At 43.6% G+C, this 19107-nt stretch overlaps 1 protein-coding gene across 1 annotated transcript; it reads left to right on the top strand.

Moving 5' to 3' along the window:
- Positions 1-4808: 4808 nt before the first annotated feature.
- si:ch211-112f3.4 (EF-hand and coiled-coil domain-containing protein 1) lies at positions 4809-17702 on the top strand. Its single transcript, XM_052075138.1, has 9 exons — positions 4809-5554; positions 6934-7363; positions 7445-7579; positions 11628-11692; positions 11995-12139; positions 12263-12422; positions 16651-16767; positions 16911-16977; positions 17053-17702. The coding sequence occupies exons 1-9, from the start codon at positions 4957-4959 to the stop codon at positions 17220-17222; spliced, it is 1887 nt and encodes a 628-aa protein (XP_051931098.1). The 5' UTR covers positions 4809-4956; the 3' UTR covers positions 17223-17702.
- The last annotated feature ends 1405 nt before the right edge of the window (positions 17703-19107 follow it).

Below are 19107 nucleotides of genomic sequence, written 5' to 3'. Positions count from 1 at the left end.
AGGACGCAGCTGAGAGGACCGATGCTGAGCTTCTCACCGAACTACAGCATTAATTAACCCGTAACACACACACACACACACACACACACACACACACACACACACACACACACACACGCACACACACACACGCACACAAACACACGCACACACACACACGCATTCAATAAGAGACAGCATAATGACGCATTTATTTCAAAGGGGGGAAAAATCTATTCTTCCAAACTCCTTAGTTCCTAAGTCAGAACAGAGGCATGTTCAAATACTGGAACTTGAGCACTCAATGGGCAGATCTGTAAAGTATTATTTTCTTTTCTTCACCAAAGGGGATTAAATTATTCCTGGTGGGCGGATGAGGTTTATATTTATGTTGGCCAGAAAGCTTGTAGGGGTCCACTGAGGAATGACCATCTGTTACTATATATATATATGATTGAGCACAAGGAATGCTATAGATAGATAGATAGATAGATAGATAGATAGATAGATAGATAGATAGATAGATAGATAGATAGATAGATAGATAGATAGATAGATAGATAGATAGATAGATAGATAGATAGATAGATAGATAGATAGATAGATAGATAGATAGATAGATAGATAGATAGATAGATAGATAGATAGATAGATAGATAGATAGATAGATAGATAGATAGATAGATAGATAGATAGATAGATAGATAGATAGATAGATAGATAGATAGATAGATAGATAGATAGATAGAATTATATACAGTTTTTATTGTTGTGGTCATTGGCCTTTTATATCTGTGATTCGTCTGAATCATCTTTTTCTTTTGGAAAAGGAAAAATGAATCCAGATTCCAAGTGTTTTTTTTTTGTTTTTTCGGAGCATCTGAGTAAGTGCATAATTTTCATACTTCAGACTCTGTATCACTTGACTCTTTTTTTTTTTTTAGCACATACAGTACATAATTGCATTTTTACTGACAAACGCAATGAGTTCCACAAATTGGAATGCATGTGATGCAACCAACATGACGTGGTCTAGTCATGCCCAGGTGAGTGTATCAAGACAATCTTTGCTTTGGCTGTCAAACGAATGACAAGTGGTGAGGTCAGATTGGGGGAAAGGTATTTCCACATTTACCGTACTTTGAAACGGAGATGCCTGAGGATCGAGACAGATGTTTCTCTTCTACTTCAGTCATGGAAAAAGCTGGCAGGAAGGGTTTTAATTTGGATGTGTATGTGTGTATTGTTGCCGCACTTGAAGTCATGAATAAAATCTACATCGAAAAAAAGAATTTGCTGTCTGTGAACACTGAAGAAGGAAAACTTTTAGACAAAGCACTGAAACACAGTTTAAACACTTTCCGCTAATGCAGGCAAGTCAAAACCTATTTTGCCGCTGATGGCCACATACAGAAAAGTGGAAAGAAGAAAGAAAGACTCAACTTGTGTTTCGGAAAAGTACAACCCCCCCCAAAAAAAAGAAAAAATCCAATACACCGTAGGTGAGCATATGCTTCAAAAGTCAAATGTGTCGAAAGAAAAACAATGTCTCCAGCTCAGCTTGTTCGAGTACTATCTAGTAACAGTCACAATTATTTTGATCCAAAATGGTCCCACGTCTTGAAACATTCAATGTTGCAATATATTTTCATTTGTTATATATTTTAAATTTTTATTTATTTTTGATACAAACACCACTATATAATGTATTAACTTTTTTCTACATCTTATTAAAAAAAATGATTTCTTACATTGAACATTTTTCATGTACTATCGTTAGAATATGTGACTTGGCAATAAAAATGGTGCAGTGGGCAACACAATTTGGACTTTGGGAATGGCCTCCAATGGATAAAAACCCATGGCAACAGTGTTGTGATCTACTAAGTTGGCCAAAAAATGAGGTCAGATGAGTTCTCGAATTGTATAAACTGACCTGGATTCTCCATCAATCCACTTTTTTTCCTCTGATGCCACAAGCATAATCCAAGTTTATAATTCATTAAAGTTTTCCACAAGATGTCAACAGGCATGTGAATGGGTTGGGTAAAACCTTAAAGTCCCTATAAAAGTGTAAGAAATGCCTTCTAAATTTCACACACATCACAGAGAAGAGTTTTGTTCACAGCACTGCCATATTCAAATGAAATGACCAAATACATAATACCTGCATGTGGCTTCAAAATTGTGAAAATCAAGCCATAGTCTCTGCTCTCAAAAGGGGTGTTCACATGGCAACATTTGCTCCGGTGCTATGCCGGTGCTGCACCAGTCGAGAGCGTTCACACGTGCAAAGTTACACCGGTGTAGCCCCTGAAAACAGCTTACTCCGAAGCAAATTTAACCCACCTCGGGGAGGTGGGTTAAAAATTTGCTCCAGAGCAAATGCTCGTTTGCGGGGCAGCATCGATGTAAAATGGTACGTGTGACCGCTACAGGGTTAAAAATTTGCTCTGGAGCAAATGCTCGTTTGCGGCGGGGGTAGTAAGCCTCGCTACGCATGAGAAGAGTTGATTACGTACAGCTAGAATGCGTTGCTTTCGTGTTCTGTTGTACTTCCGTCATCTGTTTGTCTAATAACGACACAAGACATGATGGCTGGCAATAACAGTAGCAAGCGGCATCTTGCCTCTTGGGTTTACCATATCAACTAGAACGGGGAGGGGGATAGTGCCCAAACATCATCTTTCCTTTTGTAGGAGACTGGACTGTCTCTGAGTTGTTTGTGTAGTTTGTTCCTCTGTTGTGTGTTCACAACCCCCCCCACCCCCCATAGAATTTATTTTGTGATTTCCTCTCTTGATTTTCTGTTTGGGCCATTACATGTTTGCTTTTCTAAGTGTCATTGAAGTCATTGTTGATTTACGTTTTCGGGGGCGATCATTCAATTTCCTCTCGAGCAGAAGGCACAGAGACCAAGAAGAAGGACGTGCCTGTACAGCAGTTGCTTGAGTTGTGTATGTTTTAAAAAGATCCAACACGACAGCTCGTTTTTGCAATGCTGCAGAAACAGCCGTGTGACCGCAAGTGGGGCTGCACCGGTGTTACGCCGAGGTTAACACGCCCAGCGTGACTGCTCCACAAAATTTGCTTCGGTGTAAAATATATCGCAACAAAATACATCGGTGCAGCAAATGTGTGCCGTGTGAACACCCCTAAACACTGTCAGCTATCAATTTAGATCGCACTACACCTGAAAAATTGATGCTAGCTTGTGGATCATCTTTCTTGCTATAACACACAACTACTGGTACATGCTTGAACTGTGAAAACATATCTCCTGAAAGACTTCAAGCGATTTGAATATATCCCACCAAGTTGTTGCCTTGCCTGCTGACAACAAGGCACTCTAAAGTGGCCATGTCAGTGCAAAGCACCAATTCACACACGAACTGTCATGTCAGAATTTTGCTTTCAGACTTTTTCATGCTATATCTCCCCAATTCATGACTGAATCGTTTTAGGTTTTTGCACATTTTCAGCAGTTACCTTTAAACAAATATAAGATACACTATTTAGTATTGAGTTACAAATTCCTGAAATCACTTCACAGAGTCTTAAATACAAAGGCTCCCTTTTCTATAGTTAATATTCCTTCCTATGGAAGTCTGAACTAGAGGTGGACATGATTTTTTTGTGTATATGATCTGGGACTGAGGCAGGATAGGAATTTTGATTATTATTCATGATTGTGAAATGTGAATGGGATGGGATGGGAGTGAACCCCCCCATGTCACCCACTACTCTGGACCCAAGCGCTTTCGATTTGTTCTCTCCTTTTCCTGGTTCTTTGTTACTAGCGTCCTTCGTTGTACTTTGTCAGTTTTGCGTTTTTATAAATAAATATATTTTTGTTCAAAGTCTCTTATCTCTGTCTACGCTTGTGGAATCCTTGTTCTGTTCCGAATCCTTCCTGACAGACACTCCTTGATCTCCTCATTTAATGATGTCTACTTAAGGTGATGTCACGTCATTGCCGCGCAAAATGAATGAAGCGTTTGCATGACTACTATCATCACAAATATCCTCTTTAAGCTTCATGTTTCAAGTGGGATTCAATTAAAGTCAAATGTCAAGACAACAGCTGTTCCTCAAAACAACTCACTTTTGCCTGCGAACTTGCTGATATTGAGCATTTGATGATGTATAGGTCGGATGTGTGTAGATGAGTGTTCATACTGCAGACACATGACATACATATCCAATTTATATCCATAAAGAGGCTCGATTTTAAAAAAAAAAGCAAACCTAAATTATATAATTCAGACTGCATGAAAAAAAATCAGATGCGTGTCATGTATGCCCCAAATTTTTTTTTTACCTGCAGTGTGAACACAGTCGAATTGCCAACTCTACATCAGTGGCCAACTTTACATCATCCACAAGTTAGGATCTTACAAACATACTTTTCATGTGCTGATCTTATGGATGGACTCCAGTGCGCCTGTTATGCATGTTATATGTAGACCAGGGAGGGTCCGTTTCGAATGAGTACAAGTCAGCTATGTTCACTCCCACAGCAGCGCAAACCTCCATTTTTTGCTTGTGCACATCTACGAAATTATTAAAACGAAAAAAAAAACTTTACCCAAGTACACAGACTACACTTTGTGCTCGACTAGTACTCATACAGCAATGTGAGGGCAATAATGGAAGAAAACAGTGAGACTGTGGTTCTACTATACTGCTCAGTGCTCCCGGTCATTCTAGTGACCTAGTAACAATTCAGTGCACAAATAAGGCATAAAATAAAAGCATAATGGTAGTCACAGAGACCATCAAGTCAAAGAATTTGCATTTGAGGGTGGAGTCGGGGTTGAATGGGACTTTGTTTTCTCTAGTAGGGATCAGCTCACGATGTGGGCAGACCTGGAAAGAACCCGAGACTAGGCGAAGTGGGGCTGGTTTTAAAAGTGCAATCTTTGGCGTAATTTTTCAGGTGAGATTTCTTAGCGTGATAAAAGTGAATGTGCTATCATGGAGCGCGGAGCTTTAGCTTTGAAGTACGTCCAGCCTTGGCCGAGAGCAGCGCGGAGGAGCGAGTGGCTACGGAGCGCCTTGGCCCACCACCACTGCCCCGATCCCGGCGTGGAGAACGAAATTGTCGTTCTGGCCACTGGAATAGACCAGTACTTGCAAGAGGTCTTCCACCATCTTGCTTATTCCAATCGTGACGATAAAGTGTCGGCGGAGGACTTCAGCACCCTCTGCGCCGTGCTCGGAGTCACCGGAGCCCCGAAAGGAAAGAAAACGATTAAAGGAACGCAGGATGGAGAAAGCGAGGAAGACGAGGACGAGTTCAAAGACGTATGCTCCGGACTGCCGAGTCAGATAACTTTTAAGGACTTTCACTCGCGTCTGTGCGGCTTCTTTCGTGTGCGTTCTGCGCGCAGAGGCACAGGAGAATGCGTGTGGCGACTGCCCGTTACTGAGGAGACGGAGCTGGTGGAGAGACACATTCGGCTACGTTGGCCTCGTGTCAGAAGGAGAAAATATGTCAGTTTTGATCTCACAAATAGCCAGAACGGCCAGAACAGATCCACAGCTGGTCGGAATGCAGAGGACAGTTCTTCCGGTACGCTGAGTTGTGCATGTGCAAGACCATTTGACTACCAGCTCTTTGTTCACTTAAACGTACATTTGATATATTGTGAGTGTGAAGTATACAGGTAACAATCCCGAAACGCAAACGTGTCTCTCTGCCATTAAGTTTACTTCTCTCTTTGGGGGCAAGCATGTTAAGGATCCTATAGGAATTATTATTGGATAGAGCAAACAAATGTCAGCAGCTCCACCCCCGTCGACCAAGGTGTGTGTGTGTGTGTGTGTGCGTGTTGGAGGGGGGGGGGGGGGGGGCTAACGTTAAATTCTCATCATGTTCGTGATGATCTGTGTCATGGGGAAAACATCGGGTGCAGTGAGTATGCATGGGAAATGTAGAGTAAAACCCAAAAGTCAAAAAAAAATATATATATATATATATATAGGGGCGGCCCGGTAGTCCAGTGGTTAGCACGTCGGCTTCACAGTGCAGAGGTACCGGGTTCGAATCCAGCTCCGGCCTCCCTGTGTGGAGTTTGCATGTTCTCCCCGGGCCTGCGTGGGTTTTCTCCGGGTGCTCCGGTTTCCTCCCACATTCCAAAAACATGCGTGGCAGGCTGATTGAACACTCTAAAATTGTCCCTAGGTGTGAGTGTGAGTGCGAATGGTTGTTCGTTTCTGTGTGCCCTGCGATTGGCTGGCAACCGATTCAGGGTGTCCCCCGCCTACTGCCCGAAGACGGCTGGGATGGGCTCCAGCACCCACCGCGACCCTAGTGAGGATCAAGCGGCTCGGAAGATGAATGAATGATGAATGAATATATATATATATATATACAGTATATTGTACATAATTAAAACACGGTCATAAATGACAAATACTTGAAAAACCTACTTAAGTGTAGTGAGCAAATATGTTTCCTTTGCTACTTCCCACCATTGCTTTTGACTTATTCTTACTATCTATCGTTTTTCTACAATATTTGTGGCAGACAAAAATAAGACCAATCACAAATGTGCAAGTTGAAGTTACATACTATGCTGTTTGCTACGCCTCTATTGATCAAATAGAGGTGTCCAAGTCATTTTCATCGCAGTCTACATTGTAGTTTTGGCTTCTGTCAGAGGACTATGACTTTAAACACCATTACATGGTCAATGTATGTCAAACATATACAACAAACTTCATTTGAAATCAGCAAGCATGTTCTACCCCAAGACCGAAGAAGAGGCTTCTTAGTATCATCAAAGTTGTGATTTTGTAGTCATGTTTTAATGAAGCAGAATCAGATCCAGTAGTGTATTATGGTTCTATTTTGAACATGTCAACAAAAGCAGAATATGAAGATCATCATCTTTAGTACTGCCCTATCTTTATCGGTTCACTTCTCCCGTTTCCTTTCGTCATTCTCAGAAGAGTTAACAGCTCTGAGGGAGTTGGTGGAGGACCTCCGATCAGCACTGCAGGGTAGTGACGCTCGCTGTTTGGCCCTTGAAGTGGCTCTGAGACGAGAGAGGGGCGCCACGCAGTCAACTCCCATCTGTGTTTCATCGCCCACAACTTCCATTTCCCTCATACAAGGCAAACTGGTCCCAACACGGCGGATTAAAGGACACTTAAATGTTGCTGGAGGAAATGGTGGGAGGAGGTTGTGGAGAAGATGGGACATGAGGGACCCCCTTTTAAGAGAGTTGCAGCTGATCCGTTCCTCACGTGATGGACAGCTGGAGGAGGCCATCAAGTTTAATGAACATCTGGAGGAAGAGCTGCGATGGGCGTACCAGGAAGTGAGCAAGCTTCACAGAGTGGAATCTGCGCTCAGGAGGGAGAACATCCAAATTAGGTTGGATTTGGGTTCAATCACATGGGATTCAAATCAGCAACTGATATATTCAAATGTGATCATTTTCATAACCTTGATCAGGCGACGAGCAGAGGAGGCCAGGGAGGCTTTGAGCATGGGCCTTGAGCAGGTGCGAATGATTCAGGAACAAGCCGAATCTGTGCCGCAGCTTCGATCGAGGATCAACCAGCTGGAGAGTGAACTGCAACAGTACAGGTATGTTTGCGTTTGTGAGCGGAAGGCTTCTAATTTTTTTGTAGTCATGTTTTAATGATTTTGTAGACTGCACACATGTGCTAGGGTGGAAAAATGGGCACGTTTTCGTGCATGTGCCACTTCCTTTAACGTGTTTGGAATTTCGGCGCTACGTCATGCTAGCCTTTCCGACAGACGGCGGCCGTGTTCTTTTATACAACCCCCCCCCCCCCCCCCCCAATGCACATGACAATTTGGTGGCTGACGTTAGACTAAACATGAGACCCATTGATAGCAGGTCTAAGTTGTGGCGAAGGTGGTGTGAAACCATTTTGGTCGATTAGATCGTGGCGCAGGCAAACAGATTCTGAGCTTTGTGGACCTATGTGGTGGATGTTATCATAAGGCAAGACGAAGTAGGGCAGCTTTATTCATACAGCACATTTCAGACATAAGATAAGATATCCTTTATTCGTCCCACACTGGGGAAATTTACAGCCTCCAGCAGCAAGAATGTATGTAGAAAGAAGAAAGGAGAAAGAGAAAAAAAACCAACAACAAACATCTTTCAATTAAATACAATATGAACACAATGGATAAATCGCAGTACTATTTACAATTTTACTTCACATAATTTAATTATTATTATTATTATTATTGTTATTTTTTATTCATCAGCCTGACAGCAGTCGGAAGGAACGAGCGTCGGTATCTCTCCTTCTTGCAGCGCGGGTGTAACAGTCTCTGGCTGAAGGAGCTACCAAGTGCTGTCAGGGCGGGCTGGAGGGGGTGGGAGGGACTGGCCATCATAGCTTTTAGCTTAGTTAGCATCCTTCTGTTGCCCACCTCCTCCAGAGTGTCAAGGGAGCAACTCAGGACAGAACTGGCCTTCCTGACCAGTCGCTCGAGTCTCTTTCTGTCCCGGGCTGAGATGCTGCCTGACCAGCAGACAATGCCATAATGGATGGCCGAGGCCACCACCGAGTTATAGAACGTCTTAAGGAGTGACCACTGAACCCCAAAAGACCTCAGTTTCCTGAGTAGGAAGAGTCGGCTCTGTCCTTTCCTAATCAGGGTGTCCGTGTTTGTAGACCAGTCCAGTTTGTCGTTCAGAAGAACACCAAGGTACTTGTAGGAGGTCACCCTCTCTATGTGCATACCCTGGATGTTCATCGGTGCTGGTGAGGACTTTTTCCTGCAGAAATCCACAAGCAACTCCTTAGTTTTCCTAGGGTTGATCTGGAGGAGATTCTGCTGGCACCAGTCCACAAAGTCCTTTGTCAGTCCCCTGTACTCCCGATCGTCCCCTTCTGTAATGAGGCCAACAATCGCAGAGTCATCGGAGAACTTCTGAAGGTGGCAGTTTGGAGTGTCGTGTCTGAAGTCCGAGGTGTAGAGGATGAACAGGAATGGAGCCAGAACAGTCCCCTGCGGCGCTCCAGTGCTGCAGAGAAGCCGGCCCGATTCACAGCTCTGCAATCTCACGTACTGCGGCCGATTTGTGAGGTTAGTCCATGATCCATGCTGTGAGATGGTGGTCCACTCCGGCATTCTGCAGTTTGCCTCCCAGCAAATTGGGCTGGATGGTGTTGAAGGCACTGGAGAAATCAAAGAACATGATTCTCACAGTGCTCCCAGCCTTCTCCAAGTGTGACAGCACTGAGTGGAGGAGGTAGATAATGGCGTCTTCCACGCCGATGCCAGGCTGATAGGCAAACTGCAGCGGGTCCAGTCTCCAGCGTCTTCATCAGGTGAGACGTCAGTGCCACCGGTCTGTAGCTGTTCAGCTCCTTAGGGTGGGGGGTCTTGGGCACTGGGACCAGGCACGAAGTTTTCCACAGCTGTGGAGCTCTGCCCAGCTTCAGGCTCAGGTTGAAGATGTGCTGGACAATGTTACACAGCTGGTCAGAGCAGGTCCTGAGGAGCCGGGAACTGATCTTGTCCGGACCTGCTGCCTTCCTCACATTCATCTTCCTCAGTTGGTTCCTTACCTGCTCTGTTGTGACGGACAGGCAGGAACCAGGAGACATACTGGGTTGATGAGAGTTGGTCGTAAGAGGAGGGGGAGGAGAAGAAGTCCTCGGTGAGAGAGGTTGCAGTTTGTGGTTGGGGGAAGGGACAGACGACTGGTCGAAACGGTTGAAAAAATGGTTCAGTCCATCTGCCCAGTCCTTGTCCTTCTCGATCACTGTCTTTGGGCTGTCATGGCCTGAGATGGTTTTCAGGCCCCTCCAGACACCAGTGACATTGCTGGCCTGTAACTGGTCCTCTAATTTCATCCTGTATATCTTCTTCCCCTCCCTGATCTTTCTTCTCAGCCGAATCTGCACGTCCTTCAGTTCCTCTCTGTTTCTCGACCGAAAAGCTCTCTTCTTCTCCTTCAGCAGGGTCTTTATGTCAGGATTAATCCATGGTTTGTTGTTGGAAAAACACCGCAGAGTTCTGGTGGGTACGGTGTTCTCCTCACAGAAGTTTATATAGTCCGTGATGGTGTCAGTGAGTGCATCAATGTCCTCCCCATGAACCTCGCTGAAGAGTTCCCACCTGGTTGTCGCGAAGCAGTCCCGCAGAGCATCTTCAGCTTCCGATGACCATTTCTTGACCATTCTGGTCACAGTTGGCTGCCTGTGCACCAGGGGTTTGTACACAGGCTCGAGAAATACCAAGTTGTGGTCTGCTCTTCCAAGAGGGGGGAGGGAGAGGGGTTTATATGCCTCCTTGGTATTGGCATAAAACAAGTCCAAAATATTATTGTCTCTAGTGGCACAGGTTGCATACTGCTTGAAGGTTGAAAGGGAGGACGACAGAGAGACATGGTTGAAGTCCCCAGAGATGATCAGCAGGGCGTTGGGGGACTGTGTTTGCAGCCTGCTCACGACAGTCATCAGGGCATCACACTCTGCATCACTATTAGCCGACGGGGGGATGTACACTGTCACGGCTATGACGTGTGAGAATTACCTCGGGAGATAATGGGGCCTGAGGCTAATGGCTAGCAGCTCAATGTCCCGGCTGCAGAGTTTGTCTTTGATCGTGATATGCCCCGGATTGCACCATTTGTCATTCACAAAAACAGCAAGTCCCCCACCTTTTCTCTTTCCAATCCCTTCATTCATGTCCGCACGTATGAGTTGGAAGCCTTCCAACTCGACATGTGTGTCCGGAGTGATCGCTGTTAGCCACGACTCTGTGAGTAGCATTAGGCTAGCCTCGCGGTACTCCCTTTGATGTCGCGTTAGCGCCGCCAGCTCATCCATCTTGTTAGGGAGCGATCTTACATTCCCCATGAAGACGGACGGGAGGACATGTCTGTACTTTCTCCGCCTTGTGCGGCGGTCCTTCCCGGCTCGACACCCTCGTGTCCTCCTCTTCAACTCTCGTGGGATATCCGGTTTGTCACCGGCCAGTAGCCCGCTGTTAGCCCGCCATGCTAACAGCTGGTCGTTACTGTAAACAATGGAGTTGCGTGTGCTATCTGGATCTCCGTTCACAGGATACGTAAAAAGATTAAAGCAAATAAAGGAGATGAGCATAAATGAAGCTGCCCCTCTCCCCCCCATGGGTCTGGGGTACAAAACCACGCAAAACAAAATGGGAAGAAGAAATAAATAAAGTAAAAGGACGAAAAGAGACTCAAACAGGGATATGAGCTGCTGGAGAGGCAGCCACTCAGGGGGCGCCATCATCAAAAAAAAATAAAAAATAAAAAATAAGGCAACCCAATGTGCTTCACACAAAACCTACAAGCATTTACAAACACAACAGTTAACATTCAGAAGCGTATTTCATTCACAAACACAACAACATCTTGGATCGAACCCTCTGGGTCATTGTAGAAGTCAATTCATTGAACGCATTATAATTATTGTCATCTTGGCCGCAGCACAGCTACGGGTATAAGTGTTTAGGCGAGTGCCCCCTTCACAGCGGCCAAAATAAGGCCCTGTGAGTTTGTTTACGCATTCAGTTTCACATCATTTGTGATCATGAATGTACTGTACATGGATTGTGAGTAGAGCATGAGTACCGAATATGATTTGAGATACTGTATGTTGTCTTCCTCCTTCAGATCCGGCTGCGTTTGTCTTCCTGAAGCTGCCTCGGCAAGAGGAGTGGAGTCAAACTGTAAGACAGGTAAGGAACTGATTCGTAATGAATGTGATCAAGATCAAAGTCAAATCCGACAGCACAAAAATAATGACTATATTATAGTTATAGTTGAAGGTATAGTTTTTCTGTGAATATCTGCGGGTGAATCCCCGCCCAAAAATTAGCTCATAATGATGTGCTGTGCTGCAGGAAGTTCGTTTGCTCCTTTTGCAGCCTTTGCTTGCTGGTGATTAAAAAAAAAAAATCATTTTTTTCCAGTGCATCTTTGTACATGCGGGCTTGAATGCACATCAAATCTCAAAAGTAAGGACTTGGATTGTTTGCAGACGCCGAGTGTCTTCAGAGAGCAGTGGAGGGAAGAGCCGCCTCTGATGAAGAAGAGGAAAGTGACAAGGACTTGGGCGATGAAGGACAGCGCTGCCTTTTTGAGGTGAAGAAGCACATGAGCCGATCCCCCGGCTGGGGCAAAGGGTTAGCTCATTTTTACCATCTCAGTCCAAAGCACAAAGTCTGCCGTTGCTGTCTTTCCACCAATTTGGCACATAGAACTGTAGAAAACACGTCACCGCACTCCTTTTCTGCCCGTTCTTAAAGGTCTCCGAGTCACGTGGTCCATCAGATCCTCTCAAAGGGCGACCTGCATGGCAGCCACCTCAGCGGTGATTCGAAGGGCAACAGGGGATGCCGCAGCTGGCAGCGACCAAAGGAAGATCTCTCTGCAAGCAGCAAAGGCTGTGAGCAGAAACTTGGTGATGTAAGCAAGGAAAACATGATCTGAACATTTTGCACAGTAGGGTAGTAACTTGGCCGATTCCACAAACTGTTAATGTTGAGATCTTGCAAGTATCAACTTCGCTAAAGAAAACTTGGCCACCCGTAGGAATAATAAAACAGAAACCAACAAAGAGTTTTGGGCCTTTTTAAACCAAACATTGCCAAAGCTCTTAATGTGTGTATTTGGAAGGCCAGGGCTATTGATAAAAACGATCTTCTGAATAGGGTGTTTAAAAAAGTGAAGCCCCTGTCAAAATAATTACTTTAGCTTCTTTCAGTGAGGTCTGGAATCCCGATTATCGTACATTGTGTCACTAGAGAGAGATCATCACTACCAGTACGAGCTTTCCACATGCAGATCTTTTATATTGTGAAGGGAATGTCACTTTAAGATCGCGTAATTTTTGAGGGAATCAAAGTCTCAGCCCTCCGCTGACTCATTTTTGTCTCTTCAGAAGCCTGTTATTAAACAGGTCAGTGCAAGTTTGTCACACACTATCTATCCTCTTATAAAGTTTTACTTCCATTGGTAAATACATGTGAAGACAAAAAAAAATCACTGTTGTTTGTGTACTCACTGTAAACAAACTGTAAGAACTGTAAAACTGTCAGAGCAGTTCTGGCAGCTTCAGTACTAGCTTTATACTTCCGGACTTTTAACTTTGTGTAACATGTACATAGTTGCGACTTTGGGTGAAATACTTCATGGCTAACAGAATCTTGAAGCAAACTAGGCTCTAAGGCTTGCAGTTGAACCTATAATCTGCTCTCTATTTTACCTGAAAGACATGATTGCCTATTTTTCATCATGGCATCCCCTCTCTTTTTCTGGAGAAAAACACAGTGGAAGCACTAATAACCATTGTCTCCTACCTAGTGGTGACAACTTCAAAACAACCAGGTACAATAGGTGGTTGTGGTTGTTTTCAAAAATAATTGAGGCGTCAAGGCAAGTTAAGGCACCAACTGAACCATCTTCATTCCTGTCAACCATCATCTTACACTTGAAGTTTGGACCTCGTTACAGTTTCAGTGACGTTGCTACACGATGTAAGACAATTCCAGAAAGCTCGCAATGTATGTAGCATTTTTTTGTTGTGGTTTTTCAGGAGCCACGATTGCAACCACAACAGTCATCATATCGTGCAATGGGGAGTTAGATCATTTGTTTTGATTTGCGTCTATGTTGGGTGTCAAAATATATGACTCATCTGGGCCACGACGCAAAGAAGGTTGACCGTAGCTGATACATTAGAGTAAACAGTATATTGGTTTGAGAGTGTCACAGTTCGAAGACGCACTGAAAACTGATTGGATTCCACAAACAGACACTAAATATAAACTCCTTCACAAAAATTGACAAAAAGCGCACTGTACTGTGATCGCTACGTATTAAATACTATGAGTATGTTAACGTAGGTCAACAGCAGGCCAAACTCATTTATTCATAGGCCAGGAAACTGAGCGTCTTGCTCCTTTATTACGGTCTTCTTGTCGGCAAACAGTGAACAAGCTCAATGAATTGTAGAGTGAAACTGAAATGAACAGATTTAAAACATGCATTAATATTGTGTACACAAATCGTCAGGTGTTTAAAAGGACATAAATGCAATACAATACATGCTGATTTATATAGCGCTTTCACAACAGCGGCAGTTGTAACAAAGCGCTTAACAAAACAGTTAACATAAATTAAAATAATAAACACAACGCATAACATAAAACACGGACAGTCATGCAGTTCTAACCACTTTTCCATCATACGCTTTGTTGTTTGAAGCAGTTTGAGATGAAAGAGGAGAGAATCAAAGTGTCCTTTAACCAGTGGATCAGAGACGTCATGCTCAAAATGTGCACACGTCGGCTACAAGCTAAGTTTCAAAGTAAACAAGAAGCTGTAGCATCCATTGAAGAAAAGAGATTGGTTAACTTCACCTGTCCCATGGAAATCCATTTCAATTCCAAGCGGCGCCTCACGGTTCCAAATACGCATCGGCGCTCTGCGCCAACGCTCCTCTCTCCTCAGCTCAAAATGTGACAAAACGATAAACAATGCGTTTTCGCAGCACCTTCGCACGCTAATTAGCTTGTTAGCACTGATTTAGCATCGTCGCTACGTCGTTAGCAGTACTCTTGGCTAGCGAGTTTCCAATGACGACAATTGAGGGAAAACAATCTCCGAAACACATTTCTAAATAATGCTAAACACGAGCAGACTTATAGCCATTGCTTTTGAAGGTGAAACGAAAGGAATATAACTCGGGAGGACCGGTAGCAACGACCACGATCAGTCTTTCTGTAATGACTCGTCTGATGAAACATGGCATCTGCTACCCACAATGCACCGCGATAACTAAATGAATATTCTAAACAGAATTACTATTAATGAAATGGCCCGAAACTTTTACTGTGGGCAGAACACCCACTGACAAAGAATGAACAGAAATCGCTGGTCAGCAATAACCAGGAAAAACAAGACATGAACAAAAATTGGCAAAAAGGCAAGGAAATAGTTCAATCAAGAGTACCAAATGAAATGACAAGAGTCCAGTTCACTCGACAAAAGTTTCATGTCAGACAATATTTTCAGGGACCGGGCTGCAAGGCCGGATAGATATTAGATATATAACAATATTACAGTACTCCCTCGTTTATCGGGGTTAACTGGGACCAAAACCACCCGCGCTAAACGAAAATCCGCAAAGTTGCGTCCAATTAACAAACAGGTTAAAAATAACAAAACTTTTTTTTTTTAAGTCCGAAAACGGTCCGCGAGAAGCTGCAAAACAACAGCGAGTCACATAGAGCAACATGTACAGTACTGTACTCCATGTATATGTAAAAAATAATCATAATAATATTTTTAAATATGTTTGAAAAAATCCGCAATGCACTGAACCCGCGATAAACGAACCGCGAAGCAGCGAGGGATATATGGTATATGATATGACCTGCATGAAAAGTTTGGTATTTTCGAAACATAATAATAAACACGAATCATCAAGTCAAGTCAACTACAACTTTATTGTCAAATGTGTTGTATGTGTACAGCACAGATGAAATTTCCTCCCTCTTAAACAGACAGCAAGAGGAGCCGCTGCGGGTGCCCGCGTCGCCATCAAAAGAACACTTAACATCAAATGACAAAATAATAAATCAACACATAAAAGAGACAGTCGTGCCATCTGTATCACTTTTCCTCCATTCACTTTGTTGTTTGAAGCAGTAATAGATGAAAGAGGAGCAAATCAAAGTGTCCCTTTCACTATTGGATCAAAGACGTCATGCTGAAAATGTGCACACATCTGCTACAAGCTAAGCTTGAAAGCAACAAGAAACTGTAGCGTCCATTGACGAAAAGAGATTGGCTCACATCTCCTGTCCCACGTAATCCGCTTCAACTCCAAGCCGCGACTCCCAGTTCCACATCCGCATCGGCGCTCTGCGCTGACGCTCCTTTCTTCTTATCGTCGCCTCCTCATGCCATGCATCCATCTAGCCGCAAACTGTCCATCAGCACCGACCTTTTCGCTGAACAAAGCGGGGCTGTGAAAATGCTGCCGATTTCAGGCGCAAGACACGAGGCACATCATGACACGAGGAACGTCCTATCTGGCCGCAGCATTCTCTGGTCGCTATGGCAAGGTTTTAACGTGCCTTCAAAATAAGATACTCAGCAAATAATAAGTGTATTAAAAATATGACTCACCATCGCCACTGATTATGCAGAGTAGGGTTGGTGCGTGTGTATATCCCGTTGAAATAAAGCCGCATTTCAAATAGGACTCCTGATACTGTCTATTAAATGTAGCCTTCTCTTTCTTGAAAGTCGTAGGCTCCTCTTCCGTCTCCTGGCTGGGCCTTTTCCCCTTCCAGAAAAAAACTTTTCAAAGACGTTTGTTATTTTATTCATTTTGCTAGCTCCCTGCGTCAAGAGTGACATACTGCAGACTGATAGAAAAGAGAAACTGGTAATTTTTCAAAATAAAACATCTTTGAGATTCCGAAATGAATAAAACGGAAGGAGTGTAAGTTATTTATTCTTTCTGTGCGGCCCGACAACAAATGGCCGGTCCGCGGCCCGGCCGTTGGGGACCCCTGATGTAGAGTGTTTACAAACTATACTCAAACACAAATATTGGCAACCTCTTTTGACCTGACTCCAACTTTTTTAAATAACTTTATTATTCAATGTTTCTCCTTGTTAGAGGCCGGATCCAGAGGACGACAAGACAGGTCTGGAAGGGACAGAGAGGGAGAAGCTCTATTTGATGGAGGGAAAGTTCAGAGATGCCCTCATGTTACTTCTGCAGCTACGCAATAAGGTAACCCCCCTCTACCACTCCCTCCCTCAGACGGATGCATCGCTTCTTGTCATCGAAGGATTATGCATTCACAACTTTGTTGTAATCACATTGATTAAATTTCACGAAACTTATCCCGAATGAACATTTTCTTGCCTGTGTAGAAGTTGTCCCGCAGGGAGCTGGGGAGCATCATGATGGATACTCTCGACATGTGCAGTAATGGAGATGGTAAACGAGTTCCGATTTTTTTTCAAATAAAAAATTTGGCCATTGTTGTTTTTATTTTTATTTTTCTTTGTCTAGGTCCACCACAGGTAGTGCAGGTAGCGGATGCCCTCTACATGCAGTTATCCTCCACTGATCATATTACAGAAGGAGGCGAGGCCAAAGGAGATGAGAGGGAAGGCAAACGCCTACTTCCATCATCAGGACATCAAACAAGCAGCACCAGCCCACTCGTCATTTCCTGTTAACGAAGCTGAACTTTCTTTCACACAGTAATATCACTTTTGCAACAACATAAATGTTACCAAATCTATACAAAGTTCCCTTTCTTTTTATTATTTAATTTAATGTTTATTTTTCCTTCAGGAAACACATATCGGGAGGAGGGTGGGGGTTCGTGCACAATGCAAGTTGTGCGCAATATGAGTGTATATATGAGTGGAGTTAGAAATGGACATTTTCGCCGTTGTGGGATTGAACGAAGCCAACATTATTCCCAGCGACTTGGAGTGGCTTGACTCATTCACAATGTAAAAAATGTTTAAAAAGAACTGCACCAACATATCCACCTGTGGACAATGTAAAGCCGGTTACTGCAAAGTGGACACTTGGAGCCTGCCTTCACCCCCCAATTGTGTGCGTGTGTATGCATATGTATACGCGTGCTACAGGCTTAGGGGTCTTTATAAAAATGTTAAAGATGACAATAAAACTAATAATACATTAAATGAATTGATGTTTACAATGATTCAGAGCGAATGATGCATGTTGTTGTCATTTGTAGGAATGAAATACAATGACATTTGGAAACATACATTTCATACAAACAATGACAATGACATCCGTCACACCTATCACTGGAGTGCACTGCCTGCGGTCACAAACAGAACCATGACTGCCTGTGTCTCGATGAAATCCACCAAAATCTTGTTACACCACCTGCGGAACAACTTTCACACGTTTTTTCCTGGTCTAATATCTAGTCTACCCTCTGTCACCAAATTGTAGGGTGCGCTGGGGGGGTTAGAGAAAACACCCTCGGTCCGCTGGAAGGCCCAGCGAGACGCTGCGAGGTCTACTAAATTCCTAAACATGATAAACTAGACGAGGCCCTGGCAAGAAAATGAAGACACCAGTATTTTTGTTTTGTTGCAAAAATAAGGCAAAATAAGCTAATGAACTTCCTAACCACTATTTATCTCAAATTTCAAAGTGTTTTTGCTGCTTGTATGTGAGACATACATCAAATCGGTAATTTTTATCTTAAAATGTACAAAAGTCAAATGCGTGTGTCCATTTTGTAGTTGTATGGAACCCATAACAACAGTTAATAACAACATAACAATAGTTCTGTTATGTTAATAATAACATAACAACAACAGAGAGATTTGTGTTTTTGAAGAGGTGTAGGGTTCGATTCCGGCTCCGGCCTCCCTGTGTGGAGTTTGCATGTTCTCCCCGGGCCTGCGTGGGTTTTCTCCGGGTACTGCGGCTTTCTCCCACATTCCAGAAACCTGCATGGCAGGTTGATTGAACACTCTAAATTGTCCCTAGGTGTGAGTGTGAGCGTGGATGGTGGTTTGTCTTTGTGTGCCCTGCGATTGGCTAGCAACCAGTTCAGGGTGTCCCCCGAAGACAAGTGGGATAGGCTCCAGCAACCCTTGTGAGGATAAGCCAGGGGTGGGCAATTATTTTTTGTATAGGGCCACATGAGAACCAGAAAATATTATGGAGGGCCGGATCAAAAGGGTGAACTAAATTCGACATAATATTTATTGGATTTCTTTATTTAAAAAGCAGGTTTTTGTATTTTTTGGCACGTTTTTCAGACTTTAAGAATACATTATTCCGTTGTATCGAACGGGATTTGCTTGACTTGGTGCTATTGCGGGCTTCCGTATTGTCTACCCCAGGGGTGGGCAATTATTTTTTGCATAGGGGCACATGAGAACCAGAAAATATGATGGAGGGCCGGATCAAAAAGGTGAACTAAATTCAACATCATATTAATTGGACTTCTTGATTTAAAAAGCAGTATTTAGCATTTTTTGGCACGTTTTTCAGACTTTAAGAGTACATTATTCCGTCGTATCGAACGGGATTTGCTTGACTTGGGGCTACTGCGGGCTTCCG

The sequence above is a fragment of the Hippocampus zosterae genome, chromosome 9 (assembly GCF_025434085.1).
Source record: "Hippocampus zosterae strain Florida chromosome 9, ASM2543408v3, whole genome shotgun sequence".
In the NCBI taxonomy this organism is placed as follows: domain Eukaryota; kingdom Metazoa; phylum Chordata; class Actinopteri; order Syngnathiformes; family Syngnathidae; genus Hippocampus; species Hippocampus zosterae.
Note: the sequence above shows the minus strand (reverse complement) of the source record. Positions and strands in the feature narration are given on the sequence as shown.